This window comes from Manis pentadactyla, chromosome 3 (assembly GCF_030020395.1).
Source record: "Manis pentadactyla isolate mManPen7 chromosome 3, mManPen7.hap1, whole genome shotgun sequence".
In the NCBI taxonomy this organism is placed as follows: Eukaryota; Metazoa; Chordata; class Mammalia; order Pholidota; family Manidae; genus Manis; species Manis pentadactyla.
The window spans coordinates 4,829,156-4,849,499 of record NC_080021.1 but is presented as its reverse complement, the minus strand read 5'-3'; the positions used below and the strand labels follow the sequence as shown (position 1 = coordinate 4,849,499).

Genomic DNA, 20,344 nt, shown 5'->3' with positions numbered 1-20,344 from the left:
AGAGGCTGAGGGGCCAGGCAGCCCCAGTCCCAGCCCCAGCCCTGTGTAGGAGAGCGGGTCTGCTGATGGATGGGCTCATGTCCCATTCAGATATGATGCCAGCAGTTTTCCTGTAGTTTGTCTTCCATTGCGGTAGTAAAGTTTTTAATTAGGAAAGCTAATGAGATCGATTAGTCATTAGACGTGACCTCTGCATGGTGGGGTGGAGAGGGCTGTGTGTGTGGGCCTGATAACGCAGCGCCCGGGCATCATTGGCAATAAAAGCGCAGAGGGTTTGATTTGAGTGAAATGTGCCACAGGGAATACATCATGCGGAGAAAAAATTACAACCCCGGGAGTCTGTAATGAAGGGAATTAAACCAACATCCTATCTAAATAACATGATTATCTACACAAACCCGCAACCAGCCAGGAGGAAGGGAGACTGCTGCCTGGCGGTGGCTGCTGTGCCAGCCCTCCCAGGGCTGTGGGGTTAGGGCCAGGCCTGGGCACCCATGTCCGCGGGCCCTTCTCCCTCCACCCCAGCACCCTGGCCCTGTGTGTCAGGCAGTCTCAGCCTCTCAACTCCCTGCTAAGCTCTGTGCCTTGGCAGGGATGCCCTGGACGGTTCTCTCCAGGGCCTTGATCATGAGCATACTCACTGCTGTGTCTGAGCTGCCTGTTAGGGAGGGATGGGTACTGTAGACTGGGCTTTGGGAGTGACAGCCTAATTGTGGGGGCGGGGTGGCTGGTGTGCCCTCCCTACCCTGGGCCTCTCAGGACCACAGGTGGGAAGGGTCTAACAGGTGGCAATGTGCAGAAAGTGACAGGGGGCCTCTGTGGTGTGCTTACCACTTTACATCTTTTTGTGACCAGTAATGGGGCATTAATAAGTAAAACTCGGTAAGTTAGTGAAAAGTCTGCTTCGCTAAATAGGCCTGCATCCCCAGGAATGTGTTATATAAGTACTGATGCCTATTAACAGGCAGCAAGGAGGGCCAGGCCTAGAGGTGCTTGCTAGTTCAGGCTGAGCACCGCATGCAGGGTGGGGCTTTCTAAAATCCAGTCCCGTGGGCATTGAGGGCTGGGGTCTTTCTGGAGGACCTGGTGTCTGCCGGTCCAGGGAGAGGGGCCAGAGAAGGCAAAGCTGTGCATCTGGGCAAGGGAAGCAGAGCTGGACCAGGTTTGGGGGCTCCCTGTGCTTAGAGTGAAGGCTACAAGATTGGTGAGTCAGCCCCTGGCAGGGACCTGAGCTACACAGTTAGGGCCCTGTGGCTCTAAGGGTGCAGGTCACGTCCTAGAGCAGCAGGCAGTAGCCGCCCTTGGAGGCCCATGGGCAGGGCACGGACAGGATGAGAATGGGGCTGTGGGCAGGCCGGTGGGCCCTGGCGAGTGGGGATGAGCTGCTGGACTGTCCAGATGCAGGAGCTGAGGGAGCATGGAGCCTGGTGGGGGCTCAGGGGGCGTGGGGTCAGCTTGGGGCTTGATACAACGCAAAGGAATCGTCTTGTTCTTAAGTTCTTAGATGGAGCAAGCTGTTACTGACTTTGATTGGTCTCTCCTTGCTTGTAAAACCTTGAAATTCAATTCAGTAAACATGTATTTATTGATGCCCACTGTATACTAGGCTCTCCCCTATACCCCAAGTGTGTGGGGTGCCCAGACCTAAGGATTTGCTCACTTGGGTCACTCTGGAAGCAGGTGTCCCAGGTGATACAGGTGACATGGCACCTCTGGTTTTGCTGAGCTTCTCTTTTCATCCTGATTCCCCTCTGAGTTGCAGCTTTTGGCAGGAGACAGAGAGAGATGGAGAGAGGAAGGGGGGACCTGCCTGTTGCTGGGGTGTGCCTGCCTGGCCTCCCTCGGATGTGCCATGGCCCCTTTGGTGGGCAGCTGCTGTGGGTCCCTGCTTTCAGTTCTGGGACCAGAGGCATGCCCCGCTTCCCGCACTCCCTGGACCTCAAAGCCCCCTGTGTGCCCTGAAGACAAGCTGGTACAGGGACCCTGCATAGCCCCCTCAGTCTGGCAGCAGACAGAGACCCTCTGATTCAGGGGCTGTCAGGAGGCCTGGATGGGAGCCTAAGCAGAGGCTGTGGTGCCCTGAGCTTGCAGGGGGGCCCTGAGGGATGGGCTTTGGGCGAGAAAGCGCAGGGCCAGTTCTTCTGGCCCTGTGGGCGTGGCAACCCCTGGGGGCGGCCTTGTCCTGCATGTCCCCCAGGGCACAGTGGGTTCTGGCACGTCTGGAGCCTGGAGAGGAGGCACGAGATGTGGATTTGGGGGCCTGGCTGTGGCTAGAGGTCTGTTGGGTTTAGGGCTCTACAAGATGAAGCTGAGTGGCAGTTTCTGTTACAACCTATGGATGGGTTGCTCCTGGTCTGGGTTGGGGGTTTGCAGGTGCTGGGAGAATGCGTCCTTTGGGCCTAGGGGAGCAAGCATGGGTCATGGAGTGTTGATCTGCCATCAGGGTAGCTGCAGGAGTGTGGGGACCTATGGGTCTGGTGCCACCGTGTGTCTGGATCCCAGGTGGCCTTTGGCTGAGGCTGACCATTTCTCACCCAGGGATCTTGGGCCTCCCTTTGTGACGATGCGAGGTGGTGAGGCCCCATCTCATTTTCCCAGCAGCCTTCCCTGGCGCACACACCCTCCTCATAGCTGCCCTCCTCCCCCTGCCGACCCAGGTCAGTTCATGGTGGCTGTGTCTCTGTGGGTGGGAACCCCGAGATGCCACTTGCTGCTGAGGTCCTGCTGGCAGTCCCTCTTCCAAGCAGAGCCCTTGGGCGCTGTGCAGATAGGCTGGGGGGACCACAAGGCAGAGTGTGTGGGGAGCTTCCCCTTGGGGCTGCTGGCCATGGGCTGGTCATGAGCTGCGGGTGCTGCGTTAGCTTTAATTATCTGGGCAGTTAGAGCTGTACATTATGAGAGTCAGTCAATTAGATGCATTCCTCCAAGCTATGGAGGAATTACCAGCTATCAAATGGAAGGGAACTCGGGCAAAACAGACCCCTGTTAATTGCATGAAACATTCAGCGAGAAAAGCCACAGCGCCTATCACCCTGCAACATGTTATGGAAACAGAAATGATGTTTCTGTGCAATCCTGCGGGGGCATGTGGTGGGGGGAACCCGGAGAGGGAGGCAGGTGCTCCGCACCCCAGCCTCCTGGACCACCAATGGGCCCCCTCACTGCCCACCAGTAGTTCCCAGGAGTTGGGGCCAGTCCTGAGTCTGGGGCTCTGGTGCTGCTCCTGGGGGGCCCTGGCCTGTGATGCCATCCTGGTCAGCTGGCCTGGGGCACACAGCATCCGGTGCCTGCGTCTCAGGACTCCGCCCTGTGCCCCACGCTCCTGGAGGTCACAGTGGCTCCTGGAGCCCTGGTCACCAGCTTTCTGGGAACGTGTGTGCTGTATGGGGTGGAGTAGGGCTGCAGAAAGGGGTGGCAGAGTCCCTGCTGACCTCCGCCCATCACCTACATCTGTGTTTCCTTTGCAGCGTCCAGCGTGCACACCCTGCGGACCCCTCCTACCAGCAAAGTGATCAAGACCCGCTATCGCATTGTCAAGAAGACACCAGCGTCTCCTGTCAGCGCCCCCCTGTCCCCATCTCTGCCCTCCTGGCGGGTGCGGCGGCTCTCACTGTCCAGGTAGGAGGCCCTTGCCCTGGTGCCTGTGGGCTCTCCACGTGGAAGTGCTTGCTCCACAGTTTGTTGGCTGGGGAAGGGGCTTATTTTCCTGTTTAGCGATTTCTGCACTATGGCCAGCCTGTACAGGTGTGTCTCACACAAGCTCAGACACACGTCCTCCGATTACTAGCAAGCCGTCAGCTGGACACACCATAGCCGTTCCTTGGTACCCTTCAGGGAGAGACCTCTGGTGAGAGGCTGGCCCTGAGCAGCGCTTCTGGGAGCTGGGCCCCTCTTGCTGTTGACACACTGATTGTTAGGGTGGAGGTGAGGCTGCAGCCCTCCCCACGGCACCTGCACAGGGGCCCTCCCCGCAACCCCAGCACTGCCGCTTGAGCCCAGGCTGCTGCCGGCTGAGAGCACACAGGGTAGCAGTGGTTGCACCTGCTCTTTTTGGGTGCCCTGGGCCCAGAACAGGAGGGCTGTGGAAGTCAGGGTGGAAGCATTAGGGGGCCCTTCATGAGCTGCTCAGGTGGAGCCTCAGGATGCCTGGCATAGGGGTGCAGCCCCTTCCTTCAGCTAGGGGGAATGGGTGACAGCCCTGGTGGGTGGGTGGGAATTGGGCAGTGACAGACTTCCTCCCACTGTACTCTGGATGCCCCCTGGGAGCCTACCTCCTAGGAGGGGGCGTGCATTATCTGCTGGGCATAGTGGGCACTCAGGGACACATGGCCTCTGGCCAGAGGCTGTAGGGTAGGGAGCTACTGTGCCCTGAGGGGCTGGACCACAGGCTGAAGCAGCTATGGTCCCTGGCAGGGACCATCCTTCCAGCCCCCATGGGCCCCAGCACCCAGTGGACAGTGGCTGCTGGCTCTGGGTATGTAGGGAGAGGAGGTGCAGGACTGCTGGCCCATGGCAGGTGTTAATGAGTGGTCAGTGGCACCCACTGCCCTCCTCTCTTAACACCAGGCTGTATTAAACTTAGCCCTGCCGCTGAGTTTTCTAGAGGCAATAGCTGGAAGTATATTTTAAATTAATTTTAGTGCACTTTTTGTAATATTTTTGTTTTAGATAGATTTATAAGCATCTTGGGGGCTATTTCTACAAATTTATGAAGATAATTTTCACACTCTCGATAAGGTTAAATTTACACCTGCTATTTCCATATTAATTCACAGTGCTAAGTGGGTCTAATTTTCTTCCGTTCTCCTATCTGGTGAGCATGGCCTTTTCTAATGCAATTTCCCCCTCACTAAATCACTGTGATCAGGAGTCATGATCGAGCTAAATTAACTTAAATTAATTTACTTAATAAGAGCCCCAGATCATTGTGAATGAGGCTCAGATTTATTGACTTTTGCTCCGCCTTCTCCTGCAGTAGGCATTGCAGGCCCGCTGGCTGCCCTGGCCAGGCCCCGCCTATCCCAGGGGCATAGCCTGGGAGCTGGGGTGACTTTTGTCAGGGCTGCATCAGTGGGCCTCTCCCTCCTGGCCTCTAAGCATCAAGGAGGCCCAGGTTTGGGTCCAGCTAGGCCAGTGTTGAGTGTGCTGGGCCTTGATGGGGTCAGAGCAGAAACTGCAGGCCTGGTAAAGCAGGAGTTTCTGGAGGGAGGGAGGAGGCCAGGAGCTCGAGCCAGCAGCCCCCTCACATAGTCAACTGGAGTGTTGGCGGGGTGTCCTAGGCAGGGAACTGCTGGTCTGCACAGGATGGGGAATATGCCTTTGCCACAGTCATGGGGAGCTGGGGGCCAGGACAACATCCGAGTGCTGTATGGGCAGCTGTGCACGTCCCGCCTCAGGCAGACGGACGGGGCTGGCTGTTGTGGCAGGCCAGCCTGGCACTGTGGGTACTCTGGGTGTACTGGCAGTAGACAGGTCCAGACCCAGCTGTCAGCCTGGCACGGCCACTGCTCACCCCAGGTTCCTGGTCCCAGGGAAGGTGATGCCCAGCTCACCGTCTTGCAGAAAGGGCCGTGGCTGTCCGGGTGTCCTGGCATAGGGGCCCAACTTGACAAAGCGGGTGGGAGTGGGGGGTGAGTCCGGTTTGGGGCAGACATAGGTGGGAAGCCCTTGGGCAGTAACTCCAGGACCCTGCGGGTGCTGCCAGCCAGGGTCTCTGTTGGGGCCTGCCCACTGAGAGCTATAGGGGATGAGGTGGCCGCTGCCCTGGTTGGGATAGGAGGCCCTTCCCAGGCAGGACTCTTGCCTGCCTGTGGGCGGCATCCATGGCACCACGTCTGTACTGCCACTTGGCCAGTGGCCTTGGGCTTCGGCGTTGCCTGGGCCCAGAGGCTGTGGGTGGGATGGGCTCCAGGGCCCTGAGGACTCCACGCCACTGCTGCCTGGGACTGGCCTCCAGGCTCTGTGCACCCCAGGGCTGAGGCTCATGCTGAGTGAGGATTTAGCTTTTTGTTCTCAGATTTGTGGGCTTGCCTTTGTACCCTTGCTGGCTTTCCAGCACGTTCCTTAATATGAACTGAAGCTGAAATGTGACTTGTGTCTCTAAAGTGCCTGTCACTTTTTTTCTCATTCCGAATTCATTTGACAGGGAAGTGCGAAATAAACAGAAGCTGCTTTGCTTAAGCAGATGAGTTTGGAGGCTGTTGCGTCCAGACTACAAATGGTGCTGTCACAGGGGCTGCGTGCGGGGCTGCCTCGCTCCATTGTTTCAATTCTTGTGTCTGGGTGGTTAATCTTAAGTCATCTCTGGGAGGTTTGATGAGGTGCAGGGTTTGATTTTGAAGGCTCTGAAATGCTCTTCCAAAATGACATATCATTAAAGAGGAATTCAGCCCAAATTTGGGCGCCGTCCCCTTGGGGGGGGGGTCTTGGTTTCCATGTGGTCCCCTCACCCCCCAGCTCAGGGACTCTGCACAGTTCCCTGTCTGCCAGGTCCTGCAGATGGTCGCAGCTGGGCTGCAGCCTGCCCAAGGCCCACCCAATTTGCGGCCCGTGGCCCGAGGGGACTGCAGGTTGCCCCTTCCCAGCTTTCTGTCAGTGCCCTTGGGGAAGGCCCACTGCTGACCACCCCTCATGCCTCGGGAAGAGCTGCCCACACAGTGAACTGGGTGCTGCTCTGAGGGAGGGCAGAGGATGAGAGGGCAGGCCTGGGGCAGGCAGCTCCCTGGCATTCCTGGACCCAGGCCCTCTTCCTCCAACCCCCCGTCCATCCTCTCGACCTCCTGATAAGTTTGTTGCATTTAGTCTTTTGGGGTGACTTTATTTTGATTGACTTTTGCACTTAGAGAAAAGTTGCAAAAAATTGTATGTGAAACCGCTCGCTGTTTTTCACCTGAATTCACAAGTGGTCTCTGCCAGCCCAGCTGTTGTATCATTTTCCTCTGTCCGTATACAACCATTTTCCAGGAAGTTGGAGATGTGGCGCCGCTTGACCAGGCACTGAAGGAGGGTCCCACAGATGAGGGAATGCTGCCAGGAGTTCGAGCTGGCTGTGTGCACCCCCAGCCCTCAAGGTCCTGCCTCTTCAAACGCGGAGTCTGGAACTGCCTTCAGCCTTGCTCCTCTTTCGTGACCCTGCATTTTGGGGAGCGGGGGCCAGGTGGTTAGTGCAGTGTCCCTGGGCTCATAGGATGCCTCCTCACATGCGACAAGACAGATGCGCTCTTGTGGCAGGAGGGCCACGGAAAGCCCGGGGGCCCCGTCAGTGCAGCCTTGGGGCACCTGGCGTCCAGCTGCCCTGACCCTCGCTGGATTTCTCTGCGGAAAGGGCTACTCCAGCTGTTTTTGGGAGGTGTGTGGAGCCTGTGTGAGAATCTGCCCCGACCAGGCCATCCCCCAGGCCTTTCAGGCCGTTTGTGATTTCCCACCATCACTCCTTCTGAATTGGTTGCTTGGTATTCCATGAGGAACCTCTGTCCCTTATCCCCAGTGCTGTGTGTGGATTTGTTCGTTTATGATGGTGTGGACCCCAGAGTCTTACATATTTAATAGGAAATAATCTGTTACCATTGTGATTGATTTTGACCCTCAGTTTGACCCAGCCCTGGCCTGTGGAGGCCCCTTCAGGCTGGCCCTGGGTCCTTCCCATGTGGCACTGCCATTCTCCAAGCCACCCTTGCCTGCACAAGGCTCACCTGCAACTTTTTTTCCCTGATCCCAGAACCCGTCACTTCCCTGCAAAACCTGGCTCTTCACAGTGCAGCGGCTTGGCCACTTCTAGCCCCCACAGCCAGGGGTCTTGTGGTGCCATGCCTAGGAGTGACAGGTGTGTAGAGGGGTGGTCCCGGCTGGGGTATGTGACTTTGCTTCCAGGCCCTCCTGGGCCTGTGCATCGGTGCACAGCTGTCCCGATGGAAGATCACCAGGCCCTGTCCAACACTGTGGCTCCCTTCTGCCTCGCCCATGGTGTATCTGTGACTCTTCCCTGATCGGGAGACACCTGGCCCCTTGTCCTGGTGTGCTCACTCCCTAGAGCTTGACAGTTGTTCATAGCTCTCTCTGCAGTAAAATATACATCCAGTGAGATGCCTGGATCTAAGTATATAGTTCTTGAGTTTTGACAAATGCACACACTGTTGTGACCCACGCCTCTGTCAAGTCAGAGGACATCCCATTACTGAGCACAGCCTGGCCTCTTCCCTGTGAATACCTCCATCCCCTGAGGAGCCCGGTTCTGAAGATTTCTTCTGTGGATTTGTTTTGCTTGTACTAGAATGCCACTTCACTGGCATGCACGCTCTGTGCCCTTGTGTCTAGCTGCCCCGCTCAGCCTTGGCTCTGGCCCAGTGCACACTATTGCCTGTCAGGAGGCCTCTCTGTATGTTGCTGAGCAGCGTTGTGCTGTTTATTCCCCAGCTGCTTGTTGGCCGTCCTCTCAGTGGATGTCCGGTCCCTCCGACTCTGGGTAATCATGGCTGAGGGCTGCGCCCGCCCTCTGACAGCCCTGTGGGTGGGGCCGTGTTGCCGCTTCTCGTGGGTGCACACCCGCGAGTAGGATTGTGGGGCCCTGGGACGGCAAGGTCTGCTTCATGGAGTGCTGGGACCTTGTTCCCATGGCAGCATCTGGTCACTGTCATTTTAATGTCTGCATTCTTGGTGTGTGGTGGTGCAGTGTGGAGTTGGTCCCATCTCCTCGATTACCAGTGATGCTGGGTGCTGCTCCTGAGCTTGTTGAAGGCCATTGGTTGTCGTCACTGTGAACAGTTGCTCAGGCTCCTTTGCCTGCTTGTAGCTTGTGGTTTGACTTTGTTCCTGGGCTGCCGGCGTGTGTGTAATTTGTGTAGGGCTCTGTGCCCTCTGTCTTCCTGGCCAAGGAGGCCTCACCTGGCTGATTGGGGCCTTGCTTCCTGGCCAGGAGTCTGGTGGGGTGTAGGGGGGCTCTCACGGCCACGTGGCTGCCATGCCAGCAGCCTGGATCCCCATGTTGAGAGTACAAGATCAAGGACACCATGCCTTCCTCCACCCCTGGGGAGCTGGCTGAGAGTGCCCACTGAGGGCCGCCGCCTATCCCAGGATTGGTTGCTTGTTAGTCTGGCCTGAGGATACCAGGGGGTATGTGTTGCTGACTTAGTGCCAAGGCTTTAGGCAGAGACAAGAGTGGGGCCCCTCTGGGTGTCTGTGCTGGTGGGCACCAGGCAGGGGCCTGGAGGAGGCCTGTGGGGTCGCCCCCAGACCCCCCCTTCCCACCGCTGCCCACTTCCCCAAGTGGTGTTGAAGCAGGCCTTCTCCAGCAGGTTTTTTAGAATTTTATTTTATGGAAACAGGCGGTTAGGGCTCCCCAAGTGCTGTAAAAGTTAATGTGATGGCCTCCCTGTGCCTGTGCTCATTTTTATAATTTTTTATTTTATGAAACAGGACAGGGAGCTTAGTGACTTATTACTATTCATTTCGTCTCAATGCAGTAAATATTGATTCAGTTGGGGGTTTTCAATTTAAGCCACTCGGCGATTATATAAAATATTACTGGCCTCTGAAATTATGCTTACCGATCCCTTCGGCTGCTCATTAAGGAAGTGGTGCAATCGCGGCCCCCTTGCTTTCATCATCCTAATAAATGGGCTGGGGCGCACTTCTGCGGGAGGCGCTGCGGACGCTGCTGGTGGGGCCGACAGCAAGGACGCAGCTCTTAATTTGAAAATAGCTTCACGGCGCTCCTTGGTTATTTATTTATTTCTCTGACCTTTTGAGGCAAGTGGGCTTTCAGCTGTCAGCAGCCCCAGGGCAGTGGGGCTGAGGCTGCAACACCTGTCCCCCACCCCCTACCTGGGGCAGGGAGGGGCTGGGCTTTGGGTCGGGACTAGGGCGCTGATCCCTCGTCCTTGTTGGTTTGGGGAGGTCAGGGGGACACTCACCTTTGCCAGGGGTGCTGAGGCCAGGACTCTCTGAGGGATACTTGATTTCCCTCCAGTGCCTCATCCAGGAGGTGGGACCTTTTCTTGGCAATGTGAGAGCCCATCCCCTTGCTGGCAGAGCTGGGCCTGGAATATGGGGTGCTGGGCAGACAAGGGCCCTGGGTGCCTAGATGGGCCCGCTGCCTTCCTTTCTCCTTTGCGGTTCCCACGGGCAGTCTGCACTCACTGCCAAACACTCATCTAGGGCGGCGTGACCGGCTGCAAGGCCACCCAGGGCCTTCCGGGCATCAGGCCTTCGGGAGCCAAGTGCCAGGCCAGCCGATCCCTCTGGGTCCGGGGTCTATCTGCACCTGTGTGGGCAGCCCTAGGACGGCCCTTGGCGATGACAGGAGACAGCAGTCAGCACTGCAGGGTATCAGGGTTAGAGCTCGGGGCCCCCAGAGGAGGCTGTGCTTGCTGGGCCACCAGTGCCACATGGCCCCTGTGCTCCCAGGCAAGGATGGACCTGAGCCACCCTCCCAGCTGCCTCCTCTTTGACCTTTTCAGGCCCTGACACTGACAGTCAGAAGACATTGGCATCAGGGAGCATTGGCATGGCGGGGTGATAGAGAGGGGTGGGCATCGCAGGTGTCTGGCATGGGGAGGGGCCCAGTGGGGCTAAGTGCCTGTCTGAGCCCCTGGCTCATCCCCCTCAGTGGTCACATGGCCCCTGTGAAAGTCACTTTCCACCCCCCACATGGTGTTTGTTTCATTGCTTCCTCCCTGGTCATGGGGACTGCTGGCATGGGGCCTGGGGTCAGAGACGTAGCTGGAATGTTTGTGGTGAGATCCCATGAGAGGTAGCACCCAGGCTCCATCTGCGGATGGTATGTGTGGGGGACAGGCTGGGATAGGGTTGTGGCCCTGAAGCTGGCCTGACGGAGGGAGGGTGGCAGACATCTGAGTCCCCCCACTGGCTCCATCTCAGGCCAGGGCCTCCCTCTCTGGGTCCGTAATGAGCTGGTCCAGAGCTTGCTGGCCCGTGGCATGTCCTTGGTGTGTGTGTCCCTGAGGGCCATGCTCGTAGGTAGGAGGCACCTGGTGGGGCATAGCGGCCCCCTGAGAGGGCCAGTGCACTCTGCCTTCCTGCCCTAGGTTCTGCCCCACATCCCTTGGGCCTTCTCTGTCGTTGGCTGGACTCCAGCTCTGCCAGGCTCTCCTTGTGTGGCCTCTCCAGCCCTCTGGCCTTAGGCCCACTGTCTTCTTTCTTTCTGCTCTGCTTTTGCTGTTGCTGCCTCCACCGGTCTGTCTTCCTGTTCATGGTCTCTGGCCCTCTTCTTCTGTGTTTGAATGCATCCCTCTGTCCTCTTGTCACCTGGCACATTCTCTCTCAGTGTGGGGAGCTGTCTCCTTGCGCCTTGAGGTTTCTGTGGGTGCCAGGAACAGGGAGGCTGGGCTTCCCAGCAAGGAGGGAGGTAAGGCGGAGTGGGTGCGCCGGGCTCCTGGGGCCTGTGTGCATGCAGGCCTAGCAGTGGCGGGCTGCGCAGTGGCCTCTGCTGTACCGGCCCCTCTGGCAGTGGCCCTGTGGCCACCCCCTTCATGGCATCAGCCCAATGGGTCAGTGCTCTCCTAGGCCACCTTCCGCCCCTGCTGCTCATGGACCGTGAGCCCTGGACCAGTCTGGCCCCTGGGCAACTCTGCCCAGGATTGCTCCCCCTCACCTAGGCTAGGCCTGTCTCGCATGCTATAGTGTGCTATGTCTTGATCCGTATGACATACAGATACAGATGGCTTCTTTGCTCTTCAAAGGTTGGCCTTTGTGGCGGAGGCCTGCCTAGTAGCCTTCAGATTGACCTGTAGGGGCAAATGGCAGGAAAGGGCCAGGCAGGTGCATACTTCTCCCAGGCTGGCTGGGTCCTTGTGGGCAGACCCTGAGAGGACAGGACCTCACGGGGTCCCATAAGAGCAAAACCACAGGCCATGGGATGGCCTCCTATGAGCCAGTGGTGACATCCCAGGGGCTCAAGGGGGAGAGGCAGTCGGCTTGGTGGGGCCTGTCATGACAGACCTGGAGAGAATGGCCCATGAGCTGGCCCGAGGGGAGCCTCATTCGGTGGACACGTTGGGCAGGAGGCCTTGGAAGGGCCCTTTAGCTCTCTCCCCATGGAAGATGGGCCTTGGGCTGTGTCCTGACCACACCCGTGTCCTCTTCGGTGCCCCTGGATGTTCCTGGAAATGAGAGAGAGAGGAAGCTGGAAATACTGCCCTGACAGGAAGAAATAAAATGTCCTTGTTACCCAGCAGTACCTAGATGCCTTACATAGTCAAACACCATTTTAAATACCACTTTTATCCTGGTTTTAAAGGTGGTAGTAAAGAACCATTCTAATAATCAATATCATATTTAATTAGTTGCATATATCAACCCGCCAGCCCGATCCTACCCCAAAACATGATTCCCTTCTCAAGGCTGGGCCCGGGCCTCTGGAGTCGGGTGGCAGGAGGTGTTGCTCTAGGGGTCTGGGGTAGGAAGGCAGGCTCCCTGTGTCAGCTGTGGGGTCTGGAGGGACTTACAGCCATGCAGGACCACGGCTGAATGGCCTCCACAAACAGGTGCTCGCTCAGGCCCATGGTGGGCCACCACCTTATCCCAGGGCTCCACTGTGTAGCATTGGGACCCACAGGCTCTCCAGCAGGAGGCTCCACGGGGCACAGGGTACCCAAGGAGACATGGGCCCTCAGGAGGGGTACCCTTCCCCTGCCCTGGCTCTGGGGTTGGCCTCCCGCTCCACCTTCTATGCTTGCCTCCATGCCCCCCCTCCATGTCTCTGCCAGCGTGTCCTCAAGATGGGATCTGGGGCATTGACTCAACATTCAGGGTTGCTGAGCCGGAACACAGCCCTTCTACTGCTGGGGCATCTCTATCACACCTCCTCCCACGCAGCACCTTCTGAGGCTGTCAGAGGTCTCTTTAGCCACTTCACGCGCCAACTGAGACTTGCTGGGAATTGTGCGTGTGTCTGAGGGGTGTTGCCCTGGTGAGTGGGGCTGCAGCTGTAGACCTCTGTGTATTGGGGATAGGCCCAGTGACCCCTGCTTGCCCTTTCTGTGGCACCCCGTCAGCACAGCCAGGTGGCTCTGGGTGCGCCCTGTCCATCCCCACGACCCCAGGGCTGGCGTGCTGGAGTAGAGCCGGTTTATTTTTCTCTAACTTTCCTCCAAGTCAGCAAGGTTTGCGGGCTGCCCCACCTACTCCCCAGGGCAAGGAGCCCTGGTTTAATTTGCGGTTAGATGTCTGTTAAGATTGCGTCCACTTCCCAAGTCAGCACTTAATTGGCAAGGCACTTGATTTAACAGCGTGGGAGCCTCCACTGAAAAAATGGCTTAAATAAATCACAGCCTGACGCCAGAAAATAGATATAATCTCAGCATTAACTACATTAATAGTAGCAGGAGCTGAATTAAGAAAGCCATAAAGCATAGGCAGGGGAGCATAAATTACAGCTGGGCTCTGTCCCCTCGGGCTCAGCCTTGCCTGGGGCAGGACGGTGTCCCAGGCCCCTCTCCGGCCCCGCCCTCGCAGGAAACCCTAGGAAGCAGGGGCGGGGCTGGCAGGTGGTCTGCCCCGCCCCACAGGGCTCAGGAGCCCTGGAAGGTTGGCTGTACTCTTCTGCCTTCTGGGGCTCCCTGAAGAATTGGGAAATTTACCCCTGCCGTGCCCCACCCCCAGCTCCTACTTGGGGCCACCCCAGCTGAGAACTTTCCACCTGGTCCTTCCTCTGCCCAGTAGGTGCCAGAAGGTGCTAGCAAGGCCCCTCACCACAGTGTTAGAGCAGAGAGTAGGCAGGACAGGGGCTGGTGGTGCCAGACCCAACTCTGACTGCACTGCCTCCACTTGCTGCCTCCCACAGTTGGCCTTTATCCTCAGTGTCTGCAGCCTGGAAGGCTTCTTGGAGGAGGTGACATTTAGCTTGCTGGTTGGATAGGCACAACTTGGATCACCAGTTGGGTCCCACATCAGGCCTGGTGGTTGAAGTAGTGCCTGTTTGTCATTGTTCTTTTGTCTGCCCGGTAAGATTTGTTCCCCTAGGGCATACCCATCCTCGTTGGACCTGGTTCCTGTCAAGGGGCTGGCAGGGCTTTAGAGAGCCGGATGGGCGCCTGCTGCAGGCCGGTTTGCATAGCTGCCACTGCCAGGCACTTTCAGCAGTTTAGTAAAGGAGAGTGCTATCAGTTTTAGTTTCAGTTTATTACATTCTTTGTCAAGTTCAACATCTTTTATGTTTACTCTTCATTTGCCTCTGGCTTATTTCTCGCAAGTTTACACGATTCGTAAGTATTCAGGGTGCCACCCTTTTATCTAGACTGTACGTTTTTTCTCAGTTTCAGTTTTGCTCTTCAGTTTGGTTTGTGAGAAATTTTAACAGAACTTCTTACTTTCTGTGTACTTAAATCTGTCAGTCTCTTAAGACCTAGTGTATTGATTTGCTGTGAACAGCCTTCCCCACCCCAAAATCATGTTAGTTCAGTTATATTTTTTTCTGGTGCTATGGTTTCAAGTTTTACATTCAAAACTTAGTCTACTTGGAACTTATCTGGGGGCATGGTTAAGATTAAAGTTCAAACTTAATTTTGTTCAATGTTTACCTAGTTGTCTCGGGACAACTTAAGTAGTCAGACTTTTTCCCATCATTTTGAAAATGCTGCCTTTATCCTGTACAAATGCTTGCTCTTGAACCTGGCCCTCTGCACAGACCTTCCTCTCTGATTTCCCTTTGAGAATGTTTGACACCTGTTTGTATCTTGAGTCATCAGTTCTGTGTGCATCTTGTATACCCACCACCCAGGTTAGGGTACACCCGTTTCCAGCCCCCAGAAGGCTCCCTCTTGCCCTCTCCCCATAACCCCACCCACTCCCTAGGATTTTGCTCCTCTGTCGCCTGTCTGGACTAGCTCATCTTACAGCTCTGGAGCTTCATATAAATGGAATTGTACAATAAGTACTGTTTGGTGTCTAACAGCTTTTGTGTGTCATTTGTTACGGACTGAATTGTCCAAATGAATTCGTAGGCTGAAGCCCTGACCCCACTGTGGCTGTATTTGGAAGTAGACCTTTACAGAGCCAAGTAAGGTGAAATGGGGTCATTGGGTGGGGCCCTAATCCCACAGGATCAGTGTCCTTCTAAGAAGAGGATGAGGCACCAGAGCTCTTCTAGCACACAGAGGAAAGGCCATGTAGGACACGGTGAGAAGGTGCTGTCTGGCAGTAGAGGGGCCTCACCGGGAATCGACTCGGCTGGCACTCTGGTCTTGGACTTACATCCTCCAAACGAGAAAATCGGTTCCTGCTGTGTAAGCCGTCCCTCCCGCCCATGGGCCTTGAGCGGCCTGAGCCCTCTGAGACACACTGTTCCGTGCACACTGCTGTGTGTAGCAGCGCTTTCCCCGCCCAGCTGTGTCCTCCTCCTCCAGATGGGGCACAGTGTGTGTATTTTGCTATCACTGGGCCTTAGGATTGTTGAGTCTTTGCTCTCAGTCTTTTTGGGCATGTCGCCGAGTGACAGGGACCTGCATTTCTGTGGAGTCATGGCCTCAGAGGGTGGATGCGCGCAGGCCTGGATGTAAGGCTGCGCCCGCGATGGCTGTCAAATGGCATTTGCACCGCAGTGCCTGCTGGACCCCATCTTTCCCGCCATGGTCATGCTGGATGTGGTGGCATCTCAGCAAGATCTTAATTTGCACAACTTGATGACTCACGCTGAGCACCTTTCCGCATATGAGTGCTCACTGCCACTCTTCTTTGTGAAGTGCCCATGGAGTCATTTACCCACTTCTGTACTGGTTTGTTTTTTTATTGATTGTGGGGTTCTTTGTATAGTATGACTGGATTCCTCTCTCAGATGCCTTCTCAGAGCGGGGCTTGCTTCTTAATGTCTTAGTCCATCGGTCTTTCTTTTTTTCTTTTTTTTTTTTCCTTGGTTGTGGTTTTTTTTTTGTTGTTGTTGTTAATTTTGTTATCATTAATCTACAATTACTTAAAGAACATTATGTTTACTAGGCTCCCCCCTTCACCTAGTCCCCCCCACACACCCCATTTCAGTCACTGTCCAGTGTAGTAAGATGCTATAGAATCACTACTTGTCTTCACTGTGTTGCACAGCCCTCCCCATGACCCCCACCCACATTATACATGCTAATCGTAATGCCCCCTTTCTTTTTCCCCGCCCTTTACCTCCCTTCCCACCCATCCTCCCCAGTCCCTTTCCCTTTGGTAACTTAGTCCATTCTTGGGTTCTGTGAGTCTGCTGCTGTTTTGTTCCTTCAGTTTTTCTTTATTCTTATACTCCACATATGAGTGAAATCATTTGATACTTGTCTTTCTCCACCTGGCTTATTTCACTGAGCATAATACCCTCTAGCTCCATCCATGTTGTTGCAAATGGTAGGATTTGTTTTCTTCTTATGGCTGAGTAATATTCCATTGTGTATATGTACCACATCTTTTTTTTTAATTTTAATTTTTGCTATCATTAATCTACAGTTACATGAAGAACACTATGTTTACCAGTCTCCCCCACTCACCAAGTCCCCCACTCACATCCCACTACAGTCACTGTCCATCAGCGTAGTAAGATGCTGTAGAATCACTACGTGTCTTCTCTGTGTTGCACAGCCCTCCCCGTGCCCCCCCCACACTATACGTGCTAATCGTAAGGCCCCTTTCTTTTTCCCCGCCCTTGTCCCTCCCTTCCCACCCATCATCCCCATTTCCTTTCCCTTTGGTAACTGTTAGTCCATTCTTGGGTTCTGTGATTCTGCTGCTGTTTTGTTCCTTCAGTTTTTCTTTGTTCTTATACTCCACATATGAGTGAAATCATTTGGTACTTGTCTTTCTCTGCCTGGCTTATTTCACTGAGCATAATTCCCTCCAGCTCCATCCATGTTGTTGCAAATGGTAGGATTTGTTTTCTTCTTATGGCTAAATAATATTCCATTGTGTATATGTACCACATCTTCTTTATCCATTCATCTACTGATGGACACTTAGGTTGCTTCCATTTCTTGGCTATTGTAAATAGTGCTGCGATAAACACAGGGGTGCATCTGTCTTTTTCAAACTGGGCTACTGCGTTCTTAGGGTAAATTCCAAGGAGTGGAACTCCTGGGTCAAATGGTATTTCTATTTTGAGCTTTTTGAGGAACCTCCATACTGCTTTCCACAATGGTTGAACTAATTTACATTCCCACCAGCAGTGTAGGAGGGTTCCCCTTTCTCCACAACCTCGCCAACATTTGTTGTTGTTTGTCTTTTGGATGGTGGCCATCCTGACTGGTGTGAGGTGATATCTCATTGTTGTTTTAATTTGCATTTCTCTGATGACTAGTGATGTGGAGCATCTTTTCATGTGTCTGTTGGCCATCTGAATTTCTTCTTTGGAGAACTGTCTGTTCAGCTCCTCTGCCCATTTTTTCATTGGATTATTTGCTTTTTGTTTGTTGAGGTGCATGAGCTCTTTATATATTTTGGATGTCAATCCTTTATCGGATCTGTCATTTATGAATATGTTCTCCCATACTGTAGGGTACCTTTTTGTTCTACTGATGGTGTCCTTTGCTGTACAGAAGCTTTTCAGCTTGATATAGTCCCACTTGTTCATTTTTGCTTTTGTTTCCCTTGCCTATGGAGATATGTTCATGAAGAAGTCGCTCATGTTTATGTCCAAGAGATTTTTGCCTATGTTTTTTTCTAAGAGTTTTATGGTTTCATGGCTTACATTCAGGTCTTTGATCCATTTCAAATTTACTTTTGTGTGTGGGGTTAGACAGTGATCCAGTTTCATTCTCTTACATGTAGCTGTCCAGTTTTGCCAGCACCATCTGTTGAAGAGACTGTCATTTCCCCATTGTATGTCCACGGCTCCTTTATCGTATATTAATTGGCCATATATGTTTGGGTTAATGTCTGGAGTCTCTATTCTGTTCCACTGGTTTGTGGGTCTGTTCTTGTGCCAGTACCAAATTGTCTTGATTACTGTGGCTTTGTAGTAGAGCTTGAAGTTGGGGAGCGAGATCCCCCCCCACTTTATTCTTCCTTCTCAGGATTGCTTTGGCTGTTTGGGGTCTTTGGTGTTTCCATATGAATTTTTGAACTATTTGTTCCAGTTCGTTGAAGAATGTTGTTGGTAATTTGATAGGGATTGCATCAAATCTGTATATTGCTTTGGGCAGGATGGCCATTTTGACGATATTAATTCTTCCTAGCCAAGAGCATGGGATGAGTTTCCATTTGCTAGTATCCTCTTTAATTTCTCTTAGGAGAGTCTTATAGTTTTCAGGGTATAGGTCTTTCACTTCCTTGGTTAGGTTTATTCCTAGGTATTTTATTCTTTTTGATGCAGTTGTGAATGGAATTGTTTTCCTGATTTTTCTTTCTATTAGTTCATTGTTAGTGTATAGGAAAGCCACAGATTTCTGTGTGTGAATTTTGTATCCTGCAACTTTGCTGTATTCTGATCGGTCTTTCTTTTGAGTAGTGCTCTGTATCCTTCTTGACATGTTTACCTGCCCCGAGGTCATGTTTTCTTCTAGAAGCTTGACTGTTTTAGCATTTGCATTGAAACATACTTTTCTTGTATTAACTTTTACTTGTGGTCTGAGGTGGGGCTCACAGTTTGTCTCCCCAGAGATGTAGTTATTGAAATGAACTCCTTTCCCTGCCAAAGGGCGAGGGTGGAGGCAGTGCTGTTTGTGGACTCTCCTCTCCACTGACCCGTGTGTCTCCATTACTCCTGAACTCCTTTCAGATAAACTAGAAATACGGGCTCAGTTTCTCAGGTGTCCCCAGCCAGCCAGCCTCCAACTAGCGAAGTTGCGTTTTATTCTTACCTCCAACCCACTGCAGGAGAGCCTGGCAAGCCCCCCGGGACACATCCCTCCTGTCCTCAGGGCCGCAGGGGCCAGGTGTGCTACTTCTGCAAATGTTTCCTTTTGAGGCTTGCTTGTCTCACGGGCCCTGCTGGTGCCCAGGAAGGCATCGGTGTTCATGCCTGCTCGCTTTGTGGTCCCCTCGCTCCCCCTCGGACTCTCAGGAGCTTTGGCCCTTGAGCTTGTGGGCCTTTCCCTGGCATTTGTGAGGGCCTGCTGAAGACACCACCCCCTTTCTAGGGGAGCTGGGCTGCAGTGGCTCTGTGATCTAGGCGGGTCTGCCCCACCTGGTCTGCAGGGGAGGACACCTGGCCCCTCCACCCCCTGCTTTGTGAGTCTCTGTAGGTAGCAGTGATACTGCGGGTCCCCAAGGGACAGGGCTTGTGGCATTCTGCATCTTGTAATGTTTCCACTTTGTCATATGATCCCAACTGGGCTGCCCTCCAGTGTCCCTCAGCTTGGCTGTGTCCAGGTGTGGGGCCCCTTTGTGACATACACACCAGCATAAAATGACTCGTGTACGAGTTGGGGCTGAAGATCTGTTCCAGGCCAAAGAAGGCTGAGTGGGGCAGGTGGCCACTGTGGGCCGTGGGGCTGGGAACAGGCTGGCGGGCTGGAGTGTGAGGGGACAGTACAAGAAGGAACTGGAGAGGTGGGGCACAGGGCCAGGGCCCTCCGGCCCCAGGCAGTGGAGCAGAGCGAGTGGCGGGCCTTGGGGGCGGGTACGGCTTGTGGTGTGGCCAGGGCAGGCTCCGGGGCTGAGGGCACAGAGTGCAGTTCTCTGAGCAGAGGGGCCTCGTGAAGGTGCATGAGTCACCCGCCGGAGGTCAGGATGGCCAGGCTTTTCCCTGGGGCCTTGGTGAGACTCTGTCCCCAGAGTCACCTGGAGGGGGGTCCCGGAGGAGGGGTAGCTGCGTGGAAGGTGTGTGGCAGCAGGGATGTGGTGGGAGGTTCATTACTGCTTTCACCCGAGGGCCAGGCTAGTGGTGGAGGCCATCTCGGGACATCCACCTTAAGGAGGGAGCCTAAGGAAGTGCCCCCAGAGCTTGAGTGGGATGTGGAGGGGGGGAGGGGCAGGAAGGGCCAGGTGGTTTGCACAGGGCTCTCTGTGGCTGTCACCCACAAGGCAATAGCTGGTTGGGGCCTCGACTTCCCAAGGTCTTCCCAGGGCAGGAGCTGCAAAGTGCATTCTGCCGCCTGAATTGTCCACCCTTCGCTTCTCTCCAGAGTGAGCCCTGCTGCACGTAGTCCTGGGGTGCAGGCCCAGATGGGTGGGCTGTCTTTGGGAGCTCACATTTCAGGGGCTGAGGAGTGGTGGACCTGGATTTGCAGTGCACAGTGAGCTGGGCGTGGGGGGCGGTGGGGGGCCAGAGAGACAGGGAGGAAGAGAGAAGGGAGACAGGGAAGAGGGGCATGTGTGACATGGGAGGCAAGAGAGCAGAAGAAGGGAGCCCCACCCTCACAATCTGTCACAGGCCAAGGGGTTCCTGGGCTGACAGCCCAGCCTGGAGGGTGACACCTGGGTGTAGAGG

The 20,344-nt window shown here is 54.6% G+C and overlaps 2 protein-coding genes across 3 annotated transcripts in view; both read left to right on the top strand.

Annotated features, from left to right (window-relative positions):
* The window catches only part of EEF1D (eukaryotic translation elongation factor 1 delta), a 155,239-nt gene that overhangs the window by 89,322 nt on the left and 45,573 nt on the right, over positions 1 to 20,344 (top strand). The window lies entirely within an intron of this gene.
* ZC3H3 (zinc finger CCCH-type containing 3) overlaps positions 1 to 20,344 on the top strand; it is a 102,767-nt gene that overhangs the window by 46,569 nt on the left and 35,854 nt on the right. For both annotated transcript variants that reach the window (XM_036922118.2, XM_036922106.2), the window contains exon 4: positions 3,468 to 3,618. In XM_036922118.2, the coding sequence (XP_036778013.2) occupies positions 3,468 to 3,618 (151 nt within the window). The remainder of the gene's footprint in view (positions 1 to 3,467; positions 3,619 to 20,344) is intronic.